At 49.2% G+C, this 12,600-nt stretch overlaps 1 protein-coding gene across 1 annotated transcript in view; it reads right to left on the reverse strand.

Moving 5' to 3' along the window:
• Window positions 1-12,600, reverse strand: part of LOC117638927 — a 51,611-nt gene that overhangs the window by 1,984 nt on the left and 37,027 nt on the right. The window contains 22 exon segments of the mRNA XM_034374150.1: window positions 40-166; window positions 291-453; window positions 543-641; window positions 1,361-1,492; window positions 1,888-2,098; window positions 2,196-2,327; window positions 2,452-2,579; window positions 2,654-2,814; window positions 2,980-3,146; window positions 3,245-3,466; window positions 3,551-3,718; window positions 3,799-3,912; window positions 3,997-4,284; window positions 4,371-4,529; window positions 4,610-4,760; window positions 4,839-5,209; window positions 5,752-5,821; window positions 6,583-6,724; window positions 10,654-10,760; window positions 11,499-11,619; window positions 11,858-12,077; window positions 12,474-12,548. Coding sequence (XP_034230041.1) covers window positions 40-166; window positions 291-453; window positions 543-641; window positions 1,361-1,492; window positions 1,888-2,098; window positions 2,196-2,327; window positions 2,452-2,579; window positions 2,654-2,814; window positions 2,980-3,146; window positions 3,245-3,466; window positions 3,551-3,718; window positions 3,799-3,912; window positions 3,997-4,284; window positions 4,371-4,529; window positions 4,610-4,760; window positions 4,839-5,209; window positions 5,752-5,821; window positions 6,583-6,724; window positions 10,654-10,760; window positions 11,499-11,619; window positions 11,858-12,077; window positions 12,474-12,548 — 3,528 coding nt within the window.

Consider the following 12,600-nt stretch of genomic DNA (forward strand, 5'->3'; position numbering starts at 1 on the left):
ATAGGTATGGATAGTTGAGCTAAAAAATTTGGAACGTACCTGGTCCGCTACATCCTTTAATTGCATAACAGCCACACCTATGAGACGGTCATCCCTCGCAAAGCAGTAATCCTTCACGCATATGTGTAGCTCGAAGTAATCTAGTTGCTCCTCATTACCAATTGTGCTGCAAAATAAAATTAAGTCATACATATTTTTTAAAAACACAAACATTTTAATACATATAGAATCCAAATTTTCAGTTTCTTTCAAACATCTGTAGGGTCAGGAATTGTTAATGCATTACTTACAAGTGGAAAGTCTCATTGAACTTTGGAGACCAATTGTTTGATTTAGACTTGGTTGCTTGTTTGCGCTTCTTATCTGCCAGGTGGGGCCCAATGAGATTCACCTCAACAAATGGTCTAAACATGCCAGTCGCAGTTGGCCACTTTAGGTCGTTAGCAGCGACGACTGTAATCAAGACAATACAGTGATGCATCATTTATTTCTTCATAAAACACATATTCCATTCAGAACTTAAAATGGGCGTTTAATTGTACCTTTTGTTGTTACTTTGTGTTCCCCTGTGCCAGGATGAGTGAAAAGATCAACTTGAATTGACACTTCTCCAACACTTCCATCATCTAGGCTCATATTATCTGAATATAAGGAGAAAGAGATGAGCAAAAGAATTAGCAACATGACAGAAATGAGACGAAATGAGACACCTTCAACATGCTAATGGGAATTCACTTTCATTAGAGCAGCATTAGAATACAATAGAATACTTTGCACAGGGCGGGCTTATAAAAAGGCGCAAAGGGGAATGGGAGTGAAAGCTAAGATTTTGTACAACACTATAAAGCCATGTTTCACCTAGGAAAAATATGCCTGTTAAGTATTTTCAAAATACTGCTTCACCATCACCACCTAGTAAAAATACATTGGGTCAATCTCTAAATTATTATAAATTGTTGATTGTTGATAAGGAGTCTGTGAGGATTGGTGTAGAAAATCAAACTGTGCTATCACAGTAAATATTGATGGTGTTTTGTGATGTATGTAAAATTTTACTATGGTTTAGTTTAAAGCCTTCAAGCTCTTATTAAAGTAGCAGTGTCCTAAGAGTATTTATTTCCACAGCATGCAGTTTTGGCCCCAACTAGTGAATGTAGTGTAACCCAATAATGATTACATATACAGTGTTACTCAAAAAGCAGGTATAGCATCTACAAAGAGAATCAGTCAACAAAGTCTATAATTGACTGACATTGTATTTACATCATCTAGTACATATTGGTTAACTGGCAGAAACCTTCAGCTATATTACACTTGTTGCTTTACATTGCTGAGTATGTATTGGATGGGAGGGTTTTACCTGCTTGTGATTCAGTGGGCTTTCTAGGCCTTACAGGTTCATCATATTCGTCCATGTCACCCTCTTCTGGCTCACGGTCACTCGAGACTGAGCGTTGACGTAAAGATTTCTCTTTGTTTAGAGGTTGAGGGACTTTTGAGGATGGAATAGAAGACAAGGGCAAAGAACATGAGAAAAGATAGAAACAAGAAAAATAAACATAAGAGTAGAAAAGTAAAGAAAAGAAGACAACATGCAAGGCAGAGGTTTGAGACATAATGCTGTATAGGTCAGAAAGGACTTTAAAAAAATAATAAAAAAACTGAAGAGGTAAGATGCAGAGAAATACTGTGCAATATTAAAAAAAAATTGAAATGATGCACTATAGAGTAAACATTCTCACTCAATGAAGAAAACTTTACTGATTGTTGGGTGGAATTGCTCCCTTTGCCAGGAACAAGCTCTCTTTTAAAGATAAAAAAAAAAAAAAAAACAACAAAAATCCTAACAATTTTGAATGGTAAGATTGTCCTTTGTTTTTCTCTTACCTTCATTCTGCTGAGTAGTGACAAAAGTCTTGATAAGTGTGTCTGTGGTTTGCGTGTACAACGAAAGAGCATATCTCAAACTTTGCAGCTCCGGACTCTTTTCTAAGAAGGTTTTCTTGAGGCCATTTCCACCAGCATGGAAATATTGTTTTATTGTGTCAAGAGCCACTTCTAGCACAGCACACTGCTTGGGAGAAAGATTTTTCTCAACCTGAAATCAAGGGAAAAAGAGTTTAGTTTCTACTAAAGTAAAACTGTTGTATGCAGTCAATGATAAATTTTATGTTGAATTGATCCAACGAACTCACCATAACACCACTTAAAGCATTCTTTACATCCTGTTTACTAGCCATATGATTTTTGAATAGTCTAGACATGTCTTCTATTTTCGCATTAGCGGCTAAATTCTTTGCATTGTCAGTCAAATTTTTCAGGATCATCTGTTGAAAGCAAACAAAGGAATAGTAGTGTGACGCTAACATAAATTTTTTGTTGATAGCATTAAAAAAACCGAGTGCATAAAATTTAACAGAATATTATGAGGTAAAAAATTAGAAAACTTACACTCTTGTCTGTCATTGGTGGTAATACAACAGATTTTTCTAAAATGCGTATGACAATTTTCCAGAGCTCTTTCAATAATCTCTTCAAGACTGTTTTCTCACATGATTCAGCATACAAGGAGAGTGAGCCTGTCAATCAAAGAAACCACATTAAAGAAAGGATAAAAATAACAGTCTGAGAGTTGAAAAGAAATTCAACTTACCATCTAGCAGATCCATGAGCGGTCTTAGTACCTCATCTGCCTCTGCACTCACCATACCTCTAGGTGGAGGCTGATTCATACTAGAAATTTGACCACCTCCTTTAATGCCAACCAAGATGTCACCGACTTCTTTCACACTCTGTGTGATCCTAGTTTCAAGGCTGCAAGAGCAGGAAAATGTATAGTAAGGACACATCTCAAGTACGTAAGAGATAGTATAAACTGTATCGTGCCCAGATGGAGCCTACGCTCATGGGCTTTGTTTTTTAATAAAAAATGAAAAAAAAAAAAAACAAAAAAAACACAGAATAAAAAGAGATGCTTACCTGACAGCAAACAGGACAGCTAAGTCATCTAAACAGTTGTTCAGATTTGCTTGAAGCTCCTTCAAAATATTGGCTGCATCTTCTTCTAACTTATCTCCTCCCATGGATTCAAACATCTTTTCTAATTGGACTCTTAATTGTTGAATATTATTCATCATAATACAAGCCTGAAAATTTTTTTTAAAAAGAGGGGCAGAGTTCAGTTAGACTATGCTTGGATGAAAACTGTTGTGACAACTATGGAAAATAATTAAAATACACTTACAACTCTTTCATCTTTCACATTGACAGGGAATTCTTTCTTCACAATGTCCGTGTATGCAACAAGAACTTTAACAATAGTCTTTGCAAACCGCTTCATGTAACGCTTCCAAATTTCAGGATCTGGACATTCTAGCTTAGACACTACATCGAAACACTGAGTCAGCTGTGTAAACACGTCAACTACTGAATTTGAAAATAGGGAATGTTCACTACTCTTTTGGAACTGCAAAAAATAATTATAAATTAATTAATTTAAAACTGGAACAATTACATTCATTTTGCTGAGAGTAAAATAAGAAACACAAACCCCATCCTTCTTGTCTCTGGTAAATGCACCATGTAAATATTCTAATGAAACATCATCATTTTCATTCAGCCATTGCATCACAAAAGGCTCAAACCACGCAGGGTATTCAGGAACAGCTCCTTTATAAGGTGGAACATCTTTCACATAGTTGTTGTGCATCCATTTAACCTATGGGAAAACACCTCTCTGTTAGACAAATGCACAAAGCAGAAAAATACCAAAGGTCATGTGCACTTCTTAAAACTCACCTTGAAATGAAGATTCATGTATGCAGAAGATTTACACAGTCTATGTTGCTCGTGCTCCTCAAGAGCATATTTCATATCTATTGCAAATTGAGACCACATAGTGGATGCTGATAACTGCGAATTAAAAATAAACAGTGAATGTCAGGTTGTTTAGATATGTATCTAAAATTTATTGAACTGGTAAAGTGATGAACTTACTGCTCCAATATTGAGCTCTTGTGGAAATTGGTTCAGTACGGGTCCATAAGAGTTCTTGTCCTCTTCAATCACAGAAACAATCAATGCTATAATCTTGTGCCAAAAGTCGAGAGAATCGAGGCGCGGCCCTGGCTCATCATGCTTCGGTTCATTAGGGTCAACTTGATACTCTCGACTATACAATTCATAACAATTTTCAAACAGAAACTGATATGTGGAGCGTAAACAGGCTTTAACACAGTCCTTCACCACTGTAGATGCCCGGGGTGGTGATGATAATTCCTGTACCTAAAGATTCATTTGAAAAAAAAAAGGAATGTGTTATTTCAGAAAGAAAAGAGCCATAAAACGATGATATCAATCAAAATATTTACCTTCATTCTGAAGAATGTTATACTTGTAAGAAGATCAACAGTTGACTTAAGATCCATTAATTTTTCTTGGCTTGAAGCAGGGAAGTTATTTCTATACATGGATAGGTCTATTCGGAGTGAGTTATGTAGCTGATCAAGCAGTTTGACGAACTTTTCTTTCTACAATGGAAAAGGAGAGTAATGTTTGAGACATGTCCCATTTGTAAGAATGACTCCCAAATCACACAATAAACACTTACTCCAAAGTTGGAAGCAGCAAACCGATCTGAAGCTGACACAGCTGATGAGGCAGTCGTATGAGCATAGTATGCATTGATGTTGGCTAGCAGTGTACTCATAACAGCGGGAACTCCAGGGCACAGGTACTTGGTAGATAGGCAGTGGAAGTGGCTATGGGAACAAACGATAGGTTGTCAAAATTTTCATAAACAAATTTCTCAAGAATTGTTTTTAATCCACTCCACTCACGTCATGGCCTGGTAGATGCTCTCTATGCCATAGCGCATCGCGAACTCATCCACGATCTCCTGGGCGGACGGCTCGAAGTACGTCTTCCACGCCTCGTCCCCTTTGACCTGCGGCAACACCACGGCGCCGCCGTTCTCCTCGCAAAGCGAGTGGAACAGGTTCTCGTGCAGGCACGTGTACTGGATGTGGTAGGGCGCCACCTTCTCCTCGCCCTTGATCTCCACGCTGATGTGCAGCCGGATGGCTCCCGACACGGCCGACTTGTCCGTCCGCTTCTCCAGGTTGTACCACACGTCCATCTCGCCGGAGAGCGTCCGCACCTGGAAAGAGGGAGGGTGGGGTCAGTCTCGGCGGCAAAGGGGAGAAAGCGCCTGCCAAGCGGAGGGTGGGCCAGCCCGCAACACAGCCACGTGGCGCGGGTCAGCCTACCCGTCCCTGAAGCGCCTGCCAAGCGGAGGGTGGGCCAGCCCGCAACACAGCCACGTGGCGCGGGTCAGCCTACCCGCCACTGAAGCGCCTGCCAAGCGGAGGTGGCCAGCCCGCAACACACCACTGGCGGGGCAGCCTACCCCCCCGAAGCGCCTGCCAAGCGGAGGGTGGGCCAGCCCGCAACACAGCCACGTGGCGCGGGCCAGCCTACCCGCCCCTGAAGCGCCTGCCAAGCGGAGGGTGGGCCAGCCCGCAACACAGCCACGTGGCGCGGGCCAGCCTACCCGCCCCTGAAGCGCCTGCCGGCCAGCCCGCAACACAGCCACGTGGCGCGGGCCAGCCTGCCCGCCCCTGAAGCGCCTGCCAAGCAGAGGGTGGGCCAGCCCGCAACACAGCCGCATGGCGCGGGCCTGGCCGCCAGCCGGGGGCCTCTCCGCTCGACGGTCCAGCTTCCTCACCGCAGTGGTCTGTCGAGGTCGTCCACTCGCCTCAGCCTGCCGCAGCCCGTTTCCCAGACGCGCACCTTGATGCGGTCCGAAGAGTTGTGGCACTCGCTGCAACAAGACGAAGCGACGCGTCAGGCGAGGACGGGATTACCGCAACAAAATCTTTTTTTCACGTGCAGTGGACAGGGGCCAAAAGTGAAAAAATCAAGCGGCAAGCGGTTTTTGGCGCATTTTTTTGGTACGACCATTCGCCAACGTCAGCGAGCCAGCGAGCGCAGTTTTGGCGCCAAACGCTAGGGACTGCAGGAACGGAACGGGAAACGGCGCGGCCTGGCCCTGCCTGGCTCTGCCCGCCACTGCCAATAATGAGCTACAATACTCATCAGTCTCGGCAAAAACAGCGCGGCTGGGTTGGGCGGGCTGGGGGCAGCTGGGGGATGGACGGCAATAATGCCTGGATTAGCTACCGGGTGGGGGCGGGGCCGGACACCGAAGGGGTGTAACGAGGGCTGTCCCGCGGCCGGGCCATGCCGTGCCGTGCAGCGCCCCATCACAATGGCACACCATTTCTTTCTTTCGCGCGCCAGAGAAGCATAAATCTTCGCGGCTGTGAAAAGGGTGGGGTGGGGGAATGTTTGAATACCGGTCGAAAAGACAGTGGACGCGGCCACCGCGGGGGCGAACGGGGCATGGAACGCTCTGCTGGTCGAGGGATCATGGTGCCGACACGCCAAAACAGCTACGTGAGAGGGTACTAAATTTGGGCTGTTTATAACTGTATCAACGATTAGACGTGATAGTCGGGTCGCAAGTTTTCATAGAGTCCTCCCTTGCATCTCGTCAATACGCAGATGGTGCTCGGTACTCACAAGAAGAACTTCTCGTTCCAGACGGGGTTCAGCTCCTGCGGCATGGTCCTGGTGCGCTTCTTCACCTTGCCCACCTGCACCGTGACGTAGGGGTCCGACGTGCCGCTCTTGTCCTTGGCGATGAGGCCCTGGGCGCAGATCACTGCCGAACACCACACCCTCAGCACACCAGCACTTCCGTTAACAACTTGCAGGGGTAAATCCGACCATTTCGAACTGGAGCCTCGAAGCGGGTAGGGCACAACAAAGGATAGGACTTCGGCTCTTTTTCTCCGAACGAAAAACAAACAAAAACAAATGAAAAACTGCGATAGATTCAAAGAGAAGTAGAGCGGAAGTACGGGGCGTTGCGGGGAAAATGTTGATAAGCAAAGTCCCAGGAGGAACACAAGGAGTGGGTACAGGAAATAACAAAAACAGAGCAACGTGGGCAAATAGAAAAAAAAGTTGGTAAAAAAAGGTAGAATGAAGACAGACGAAAAAGATTTCGACATGCACAGCGTGTGCTTTGTAACGAAGGGAAAGGGAGGCACACACAAACGAGGTACATAGTACAACACGGGGATATTACGAGATGAATAATAAGTACGCGCGAGCACAAACCAACTCGAAAATTTTCCGTGATGCTTTTTTTTACTACCATGATAATACAAGCGCTACTCAGAAGCCTCGAAGCCAAATTTCCAGTGAAGCTGCGAAAAATGGTTTGGACTACTACAGCGGCCGCCCTTTGCCAGCATTTCAACTTCTTGTTGTTGATGTTGTTTTTTAACAAGCGCGCGCCGTTCGTGCCGCAGTAGGACTGCGAACTGCGTGGTGCGGAGACCGCGGTCCCGCAAGTTCGAACTCCGCGCTAACTAACAGGCAGCGCCACGCCGCGCCACGCCGAGCCCCGCGGAGCCCATTGAGTCTGAGACGGAGGCAAACAACCCGCGGGGCCGTGCCGCGGCGTGACGAGACGGCTGCCGGCGAAAAGCAAAGCGAAATAACACCATGCATGCAAATGCGTGTACACCAGAGTGAGGAGTGGGGGAGGAGGTGTCAAGGTGTGGAGGTCAGGGGGTGGCTGGCTGGCCTGGCCGGGCGCGCGCCGACCCGCAGTCCGCCCTGCCGGTTCTCCCGGTCCTTCCGTAACAGGAAAAGGCAGTCGAGCACAGCACCGGGAGGGCCGGGAGGGCCGGGCGGTCAGAGGGCTAGAGGGGAAGGGGGACGCCAACTGGAAAACGCACTGCCATTTCTCATACCGCCAAAAAGCAGCGTGGAAAAAGTAGCGGCCTACGGTCGTGTTGTTCTTGTTGTAGTTTGGCTGACAGCGTTGATGCAGCTTCAGTGGGATGCAACACAATTTGTTGTTTTAGGAGGAAAGTGAAAAGCCCTCGAGCACTCTAGCCCTCTAGGCCGGGTCGGGAGGTGGGAGGGGGCAGGGAGGGTGGCACTTGGCAGTGTTGCCGCGGCAGACTCACTCCGAGCGGGTGGTGTCTCCCTCTCTCTCTCGCACTCACGGGGCATCCCGCGCGGGTGCGAGAGAGACAGACCAAGACATGCTCCGCTCGGAAGCATCCCGCAGACGGCGCGGGAGGCATTTCGAATGAGCAATCCCTGTCTGCACTGCGCGGCAACGCGCAGCACTGCGAGTGACGGGGGAGCAGGCGGCAGCGGCGAGTCTACAATCTCGCATTGGATCCCTCTTGTTCAAATTAATTTGCTTGGGGGGAGAAGGAGGGGGCATTCACGTTTGAGGGGCAGGCAGGGCGTGGCTGGGGCCGAAGGCGAGGGTCTGATTAATAGCACTTTGGCCATCGGCCGGGCGCTGCCTGGCACCCCATTCGTATGCCCATCATACCGGTGCGCTGCTCTTCGCCCTCCAGGTGCCTTGCCTGGCCTTGCCTGGCCTTGCCTGGCCTTGCCTGGCCTTGCCTTGCTGTGCTGATGGTGTGGTTCCTCCCTCCAGTGAGGTATGCAGGGTGGCAAAGGCGTCTAACCTCATTCCACACGGCGCGCTGCGGTCGGGAGGGGGAGGGCGGGGGATGGGGAGGCAAAAAAGGAACCAGTCTGAAAGAGGGGAGACTGGAGATGAGCCCGAGCGGTGCGGTGGTACTCTAGAAAACGGCGCTGTTTCACGAATCCAGCATTATTAGGGATACAAATGGAATGCTAATTGTACTCGACTGGCAAGAGAAGCAATAACGCCGAAAATAACTAACTTTCCGCGCAAGACGACAAAATAGCAAACTTTTGGACGGACGCCAGTGGCTCCCACTAGTCGGCGCGGGGGTGGGGGGTGATCCCGGGCCGGCCGGCCGGAAATCACTTGAGATGGGCTGCTTATTTGCACAGGGAGGGTGTGGGGAGCCATGTCATGCAGGAGGCCTCGCAGGGAAGTGCACACAGCGAAGGAGAGAGATAGAAAGACAGAGAGAGAGAGGCATGCAAAACCGGAAGGAGAACAAGTTAGTTGCACAAACAGTGTGTTTCCCCTTGTTGCCGTTGTCTACTGTCAGACTGTGCTGGCTGCGCTGCAGCAGAGCCACGCCCTTACAGCGGCGTCGCGGGGCAGAAGGAGAGGGCGCTGCATCTGCCGGCGCTCGAACGCGTGCGCAAACGGAAATGCCGCGGCCTGTCGCGAGGCGCGGAGCTCCGCGACCCATTTAGGGTCGCGCATTGCCGGCTGGGAACGGGTCGGGAATGGAGTGGCTGCCCGGGAATTGGAACCCCCAGATGAAACTGTGCGCGGGGTGGAGTGTTATTTTCTCAGTTCTGGTGCTCTTCCCCGAGCGGAGGAATATCATTTGTGTAGCAATTCATATTCGTGCGAATCAATAGTGAGTCAGCTGTCCAAGCCATATTGCGACGTAGTTTGGTTCTAGCCGACGCACTGGTCGGGTTCTACTCCGGCGAGTCTAGGACGCCGGACTAGGCTACTCTAGACAGTCTGGAACGCGGTGGCCAGAGTGGACAGGCTTGCAGCGGTTCGTGTGGGCCATGGCGGCCATGGCGGCGTGGTGGGTCGGCCAAGCCTTGCCAAGCAGTCCCTCTATCTCACGTCCCCCCATCAAGCGTTGCAGTCTCCTCTAGAAGAAAAGTACACAAGCTTTCTCCTAACGCAATTTTTTTCCATTTTCTTTTTATGAATTTTGGTTGCGCTTTTAATAATTATTAAATTGGCCAGCTAAGTAAGACCAGCTACAGGTCGGAGTAATGATTAACATCACGTTTTCGCTTTAGCACTGATTCATCTACTAGCACTTTAAGTGGCCGCGTCAAGTCAAGTTTCGCAAACTATCGCGTGCATCTGGAAGAAGAGCCAGCGGTGACGTGATCGAGGCTGTGCCGGCCGCGGCCACGGTGACAAGACAAACTAGCTTCCTAGAACCCCCTAAAACTACGCGGGACTGCTCAGACGCTGGCCGCCACAGGCCTCAGGCAGACTAGATAGGAGGCCGCCTAGCTATCTGCTGACTTCACAACTTTACAAGCCCGGGTGGGTACCTGTGATCGCGATCTTGCAAGACCATTTCGAGGTGCCCTCTAAAACGATTTCTTCCGCCTGTTCCACGGAATCTATATGAGTATCGGGGTCCATCTGAAACGTCTTTCTGTAGACATACCAGAAGAAACACACAAAGCCACATTCAAAAACACATGACAAAAAAATCAACGACAGCACACACGAGTACACAACCAAAAAAGAGAGGAGAAAGAGAAAGAGAGAGATGAAAAAAGAACAAACATAACAACGGAAACACTGCAAAACAAAATGAGCAAACAAACACGCAGGAGGCAGACACGGAGGGAAGAGATGACTGCAAGCCGGCAAGGGGTCCGAGGGGTCCGGGGAGAGGCTAGTCCGAAGGCCGCATAGACCGCACGGACCGCGAGGACGCCGAGCCCGCGGCCAGACGCGCCCAAAGCGCACAAGTGACGAGAGTAATTTATATTTTTTTTAAAACACACATAAAAAAGAAGAGTTATTAGTCAAATGAGGTGGGGTGTCTGGCAGTCTGGCCACGGGCTCGCTCGTCCCGGAACGGTCGGTGCGGCGTTACGGTGTCGAGGGAGGAGGGGACAAACCTGTGATGGCAATTTTGGCGGACCACTTGGACGTGCCGTCGAGCACAGACTGCTTCACCGCGCGCATGTGGCCAACGTGGTTCTTCTCCTCGACGCTGAACACGGACCTTGATGCACAGCGACACAGCGTTAGACATGGTGCAATGCATTGAGGGAGGGGGGGGAGAGAGAGAGAGAGAGAGAGAGAGAGAGAGAGAGAGAGAGAGAGAGAGAGAGAGAGAGAGAGAGAGAGAGAGAAAGGCGGGGGAGGGGGCAACAGCAGGGACTCCTTCGGTAAAGCAGTCGACGTGTGTTGCAAACAACACTAGGAACAATAACGCATCGGGCTGCTCGTGTTAGCTCACTGAGGAGAGGCGCCAATTTTCTCCGTCCGTAAAGGCAAGGCAGGTCGAGAAAAGGAGAAGTAGAAAAAGAAGGCGAGGAAGGTGCAGCGAGACGAAAAGGAAGAGGGCGGTAAAGACAAACGGGGCGTACACAAAAAGAAAGAGAGAAAGAGAGAGGAATGGCGAGGCGGAGCGAGGCGGAACGACAGACTTCCTGAAAGTAGAGAGTACAGCGGGCGGACAGACTGGCAGGCAGAGAGCTGTCGAGCTGACGGGGTGTGAACGCAAAGACGCCAACCGAGAAATGTTATTCATAGGAACACTGTGGCGAACTCTGCAAGGAAATTAGTTAGGCTGCATCATGTCGCCACGTTTCGGATCAAAGAAAGATAATTAAGGCAAGAAATGAAGAGTATGCCATCAGAATCTCCTGAAGCAAACAGTGTCTCTGCTCTCATTTTTTTGCAATTTCCTTTATCATTACTCGGAAGGTTCGGTCAATTGGAAAACAAGATGCGTCACCTGATGAGTTCGAAGATCTCCGGCTTCTCCGTCTCCCTCTGCTTCATGCGCTCCTTCATGGCGGTAATGATAGAGTTGGCCTTGTCCTCGGCGCCGTGCTTTGAGCTTTTCTCGGCGGCACCTGCCAGGAAAGAAAGACGAGGTGAGCATTGGCTTCATTCCGTCGGGAAAACACACAGCACCACACTGCAAATCCAAGTGTGGGACAGGCATGCGCTAGTGGGGCAGTTCTTCCCACGCCACAGCCTGTCCGCAGTTGGGTTCGCAGTGTCCTCGGCCCCGCATCGCGCTGCCGGATTCAAGTGACTACTCGGTTGACTTGGCTCAGCCAGCTACTCAGTCCCAGGGGAGGTACTCACGCTGCAGGCAGTCCGCGTTGAGCAGGTCCTTGCACTTCTCGTGGCACTTGACGGCGCACTCGGTGCAGCGGACGCCCTGGCGCGCGATGCCCCACAGCAGCCCTTCGCACTCGTAGCAGTACGTCGGCGAGGTGGCCGTCCAGAGCACGAAGTTGTGCGGCGTGGTGGACGAGATGGGGTAGATGAGCGCCTGCAGCGTCTTCTTGTACACGTGCATTTTCTGCAAAGCACCGGCCGAGATTAGCACCGCGCATGGGCCACGTCGAAGTTTTCGTACATGACAAAAGCGACAAAGCTGCGAAAAAAAAGTTCAGTCTCCCGGAGACCGCCGCGCTGCGCTAAATGTTTTTTTCCTCTACATAGTACAAAAGCTGCAATTTGTATTAAGACATCCGAGGTGATTTTCTGCCTCTACGGAGCAATCATCACAAGTTACGGAAACACGGTCGCATGATTAGTGCGATGACCCTGGCTCTTGGTAGGTACCGGTAGGTACTGGTACTGCGGCTCACTGTCGCTCTCTGTGCACAACCCATTCACAAGATACTCCCACGTCCGTCACAAGGTATGAGCGGTATACTTGATGTGACACGAGTCTTTGGCATACCATACTTACGAGTTCTTCGTCGTTGAGCGTGGCGCGCGGCACTGCCGAGGTGAGTCCAGCGTTCCGTTTGGTGGCAGCCATGGTCTGCAACATGGGAGTTGGCGTCACACTCACACACAGGAAGACTCTCGAAAAG

The sequence above is a fragment of the Thrips palmi genome, unplaced genomic scaffold, assembly GCF_012932325.1.
Source record: "Thrips palmi isolate BJ-2018 unplaced genomic scaffold, TpBJ-2018v1 HiC_scaffold_10, whole genome shotgun sequence".
NCBI classification, from domain to species: Eukaryota; Metazoa; Arthropoda; class Insecta; order Thysanoptera; family Thripidae; genus Thrips; species Thrips palmi.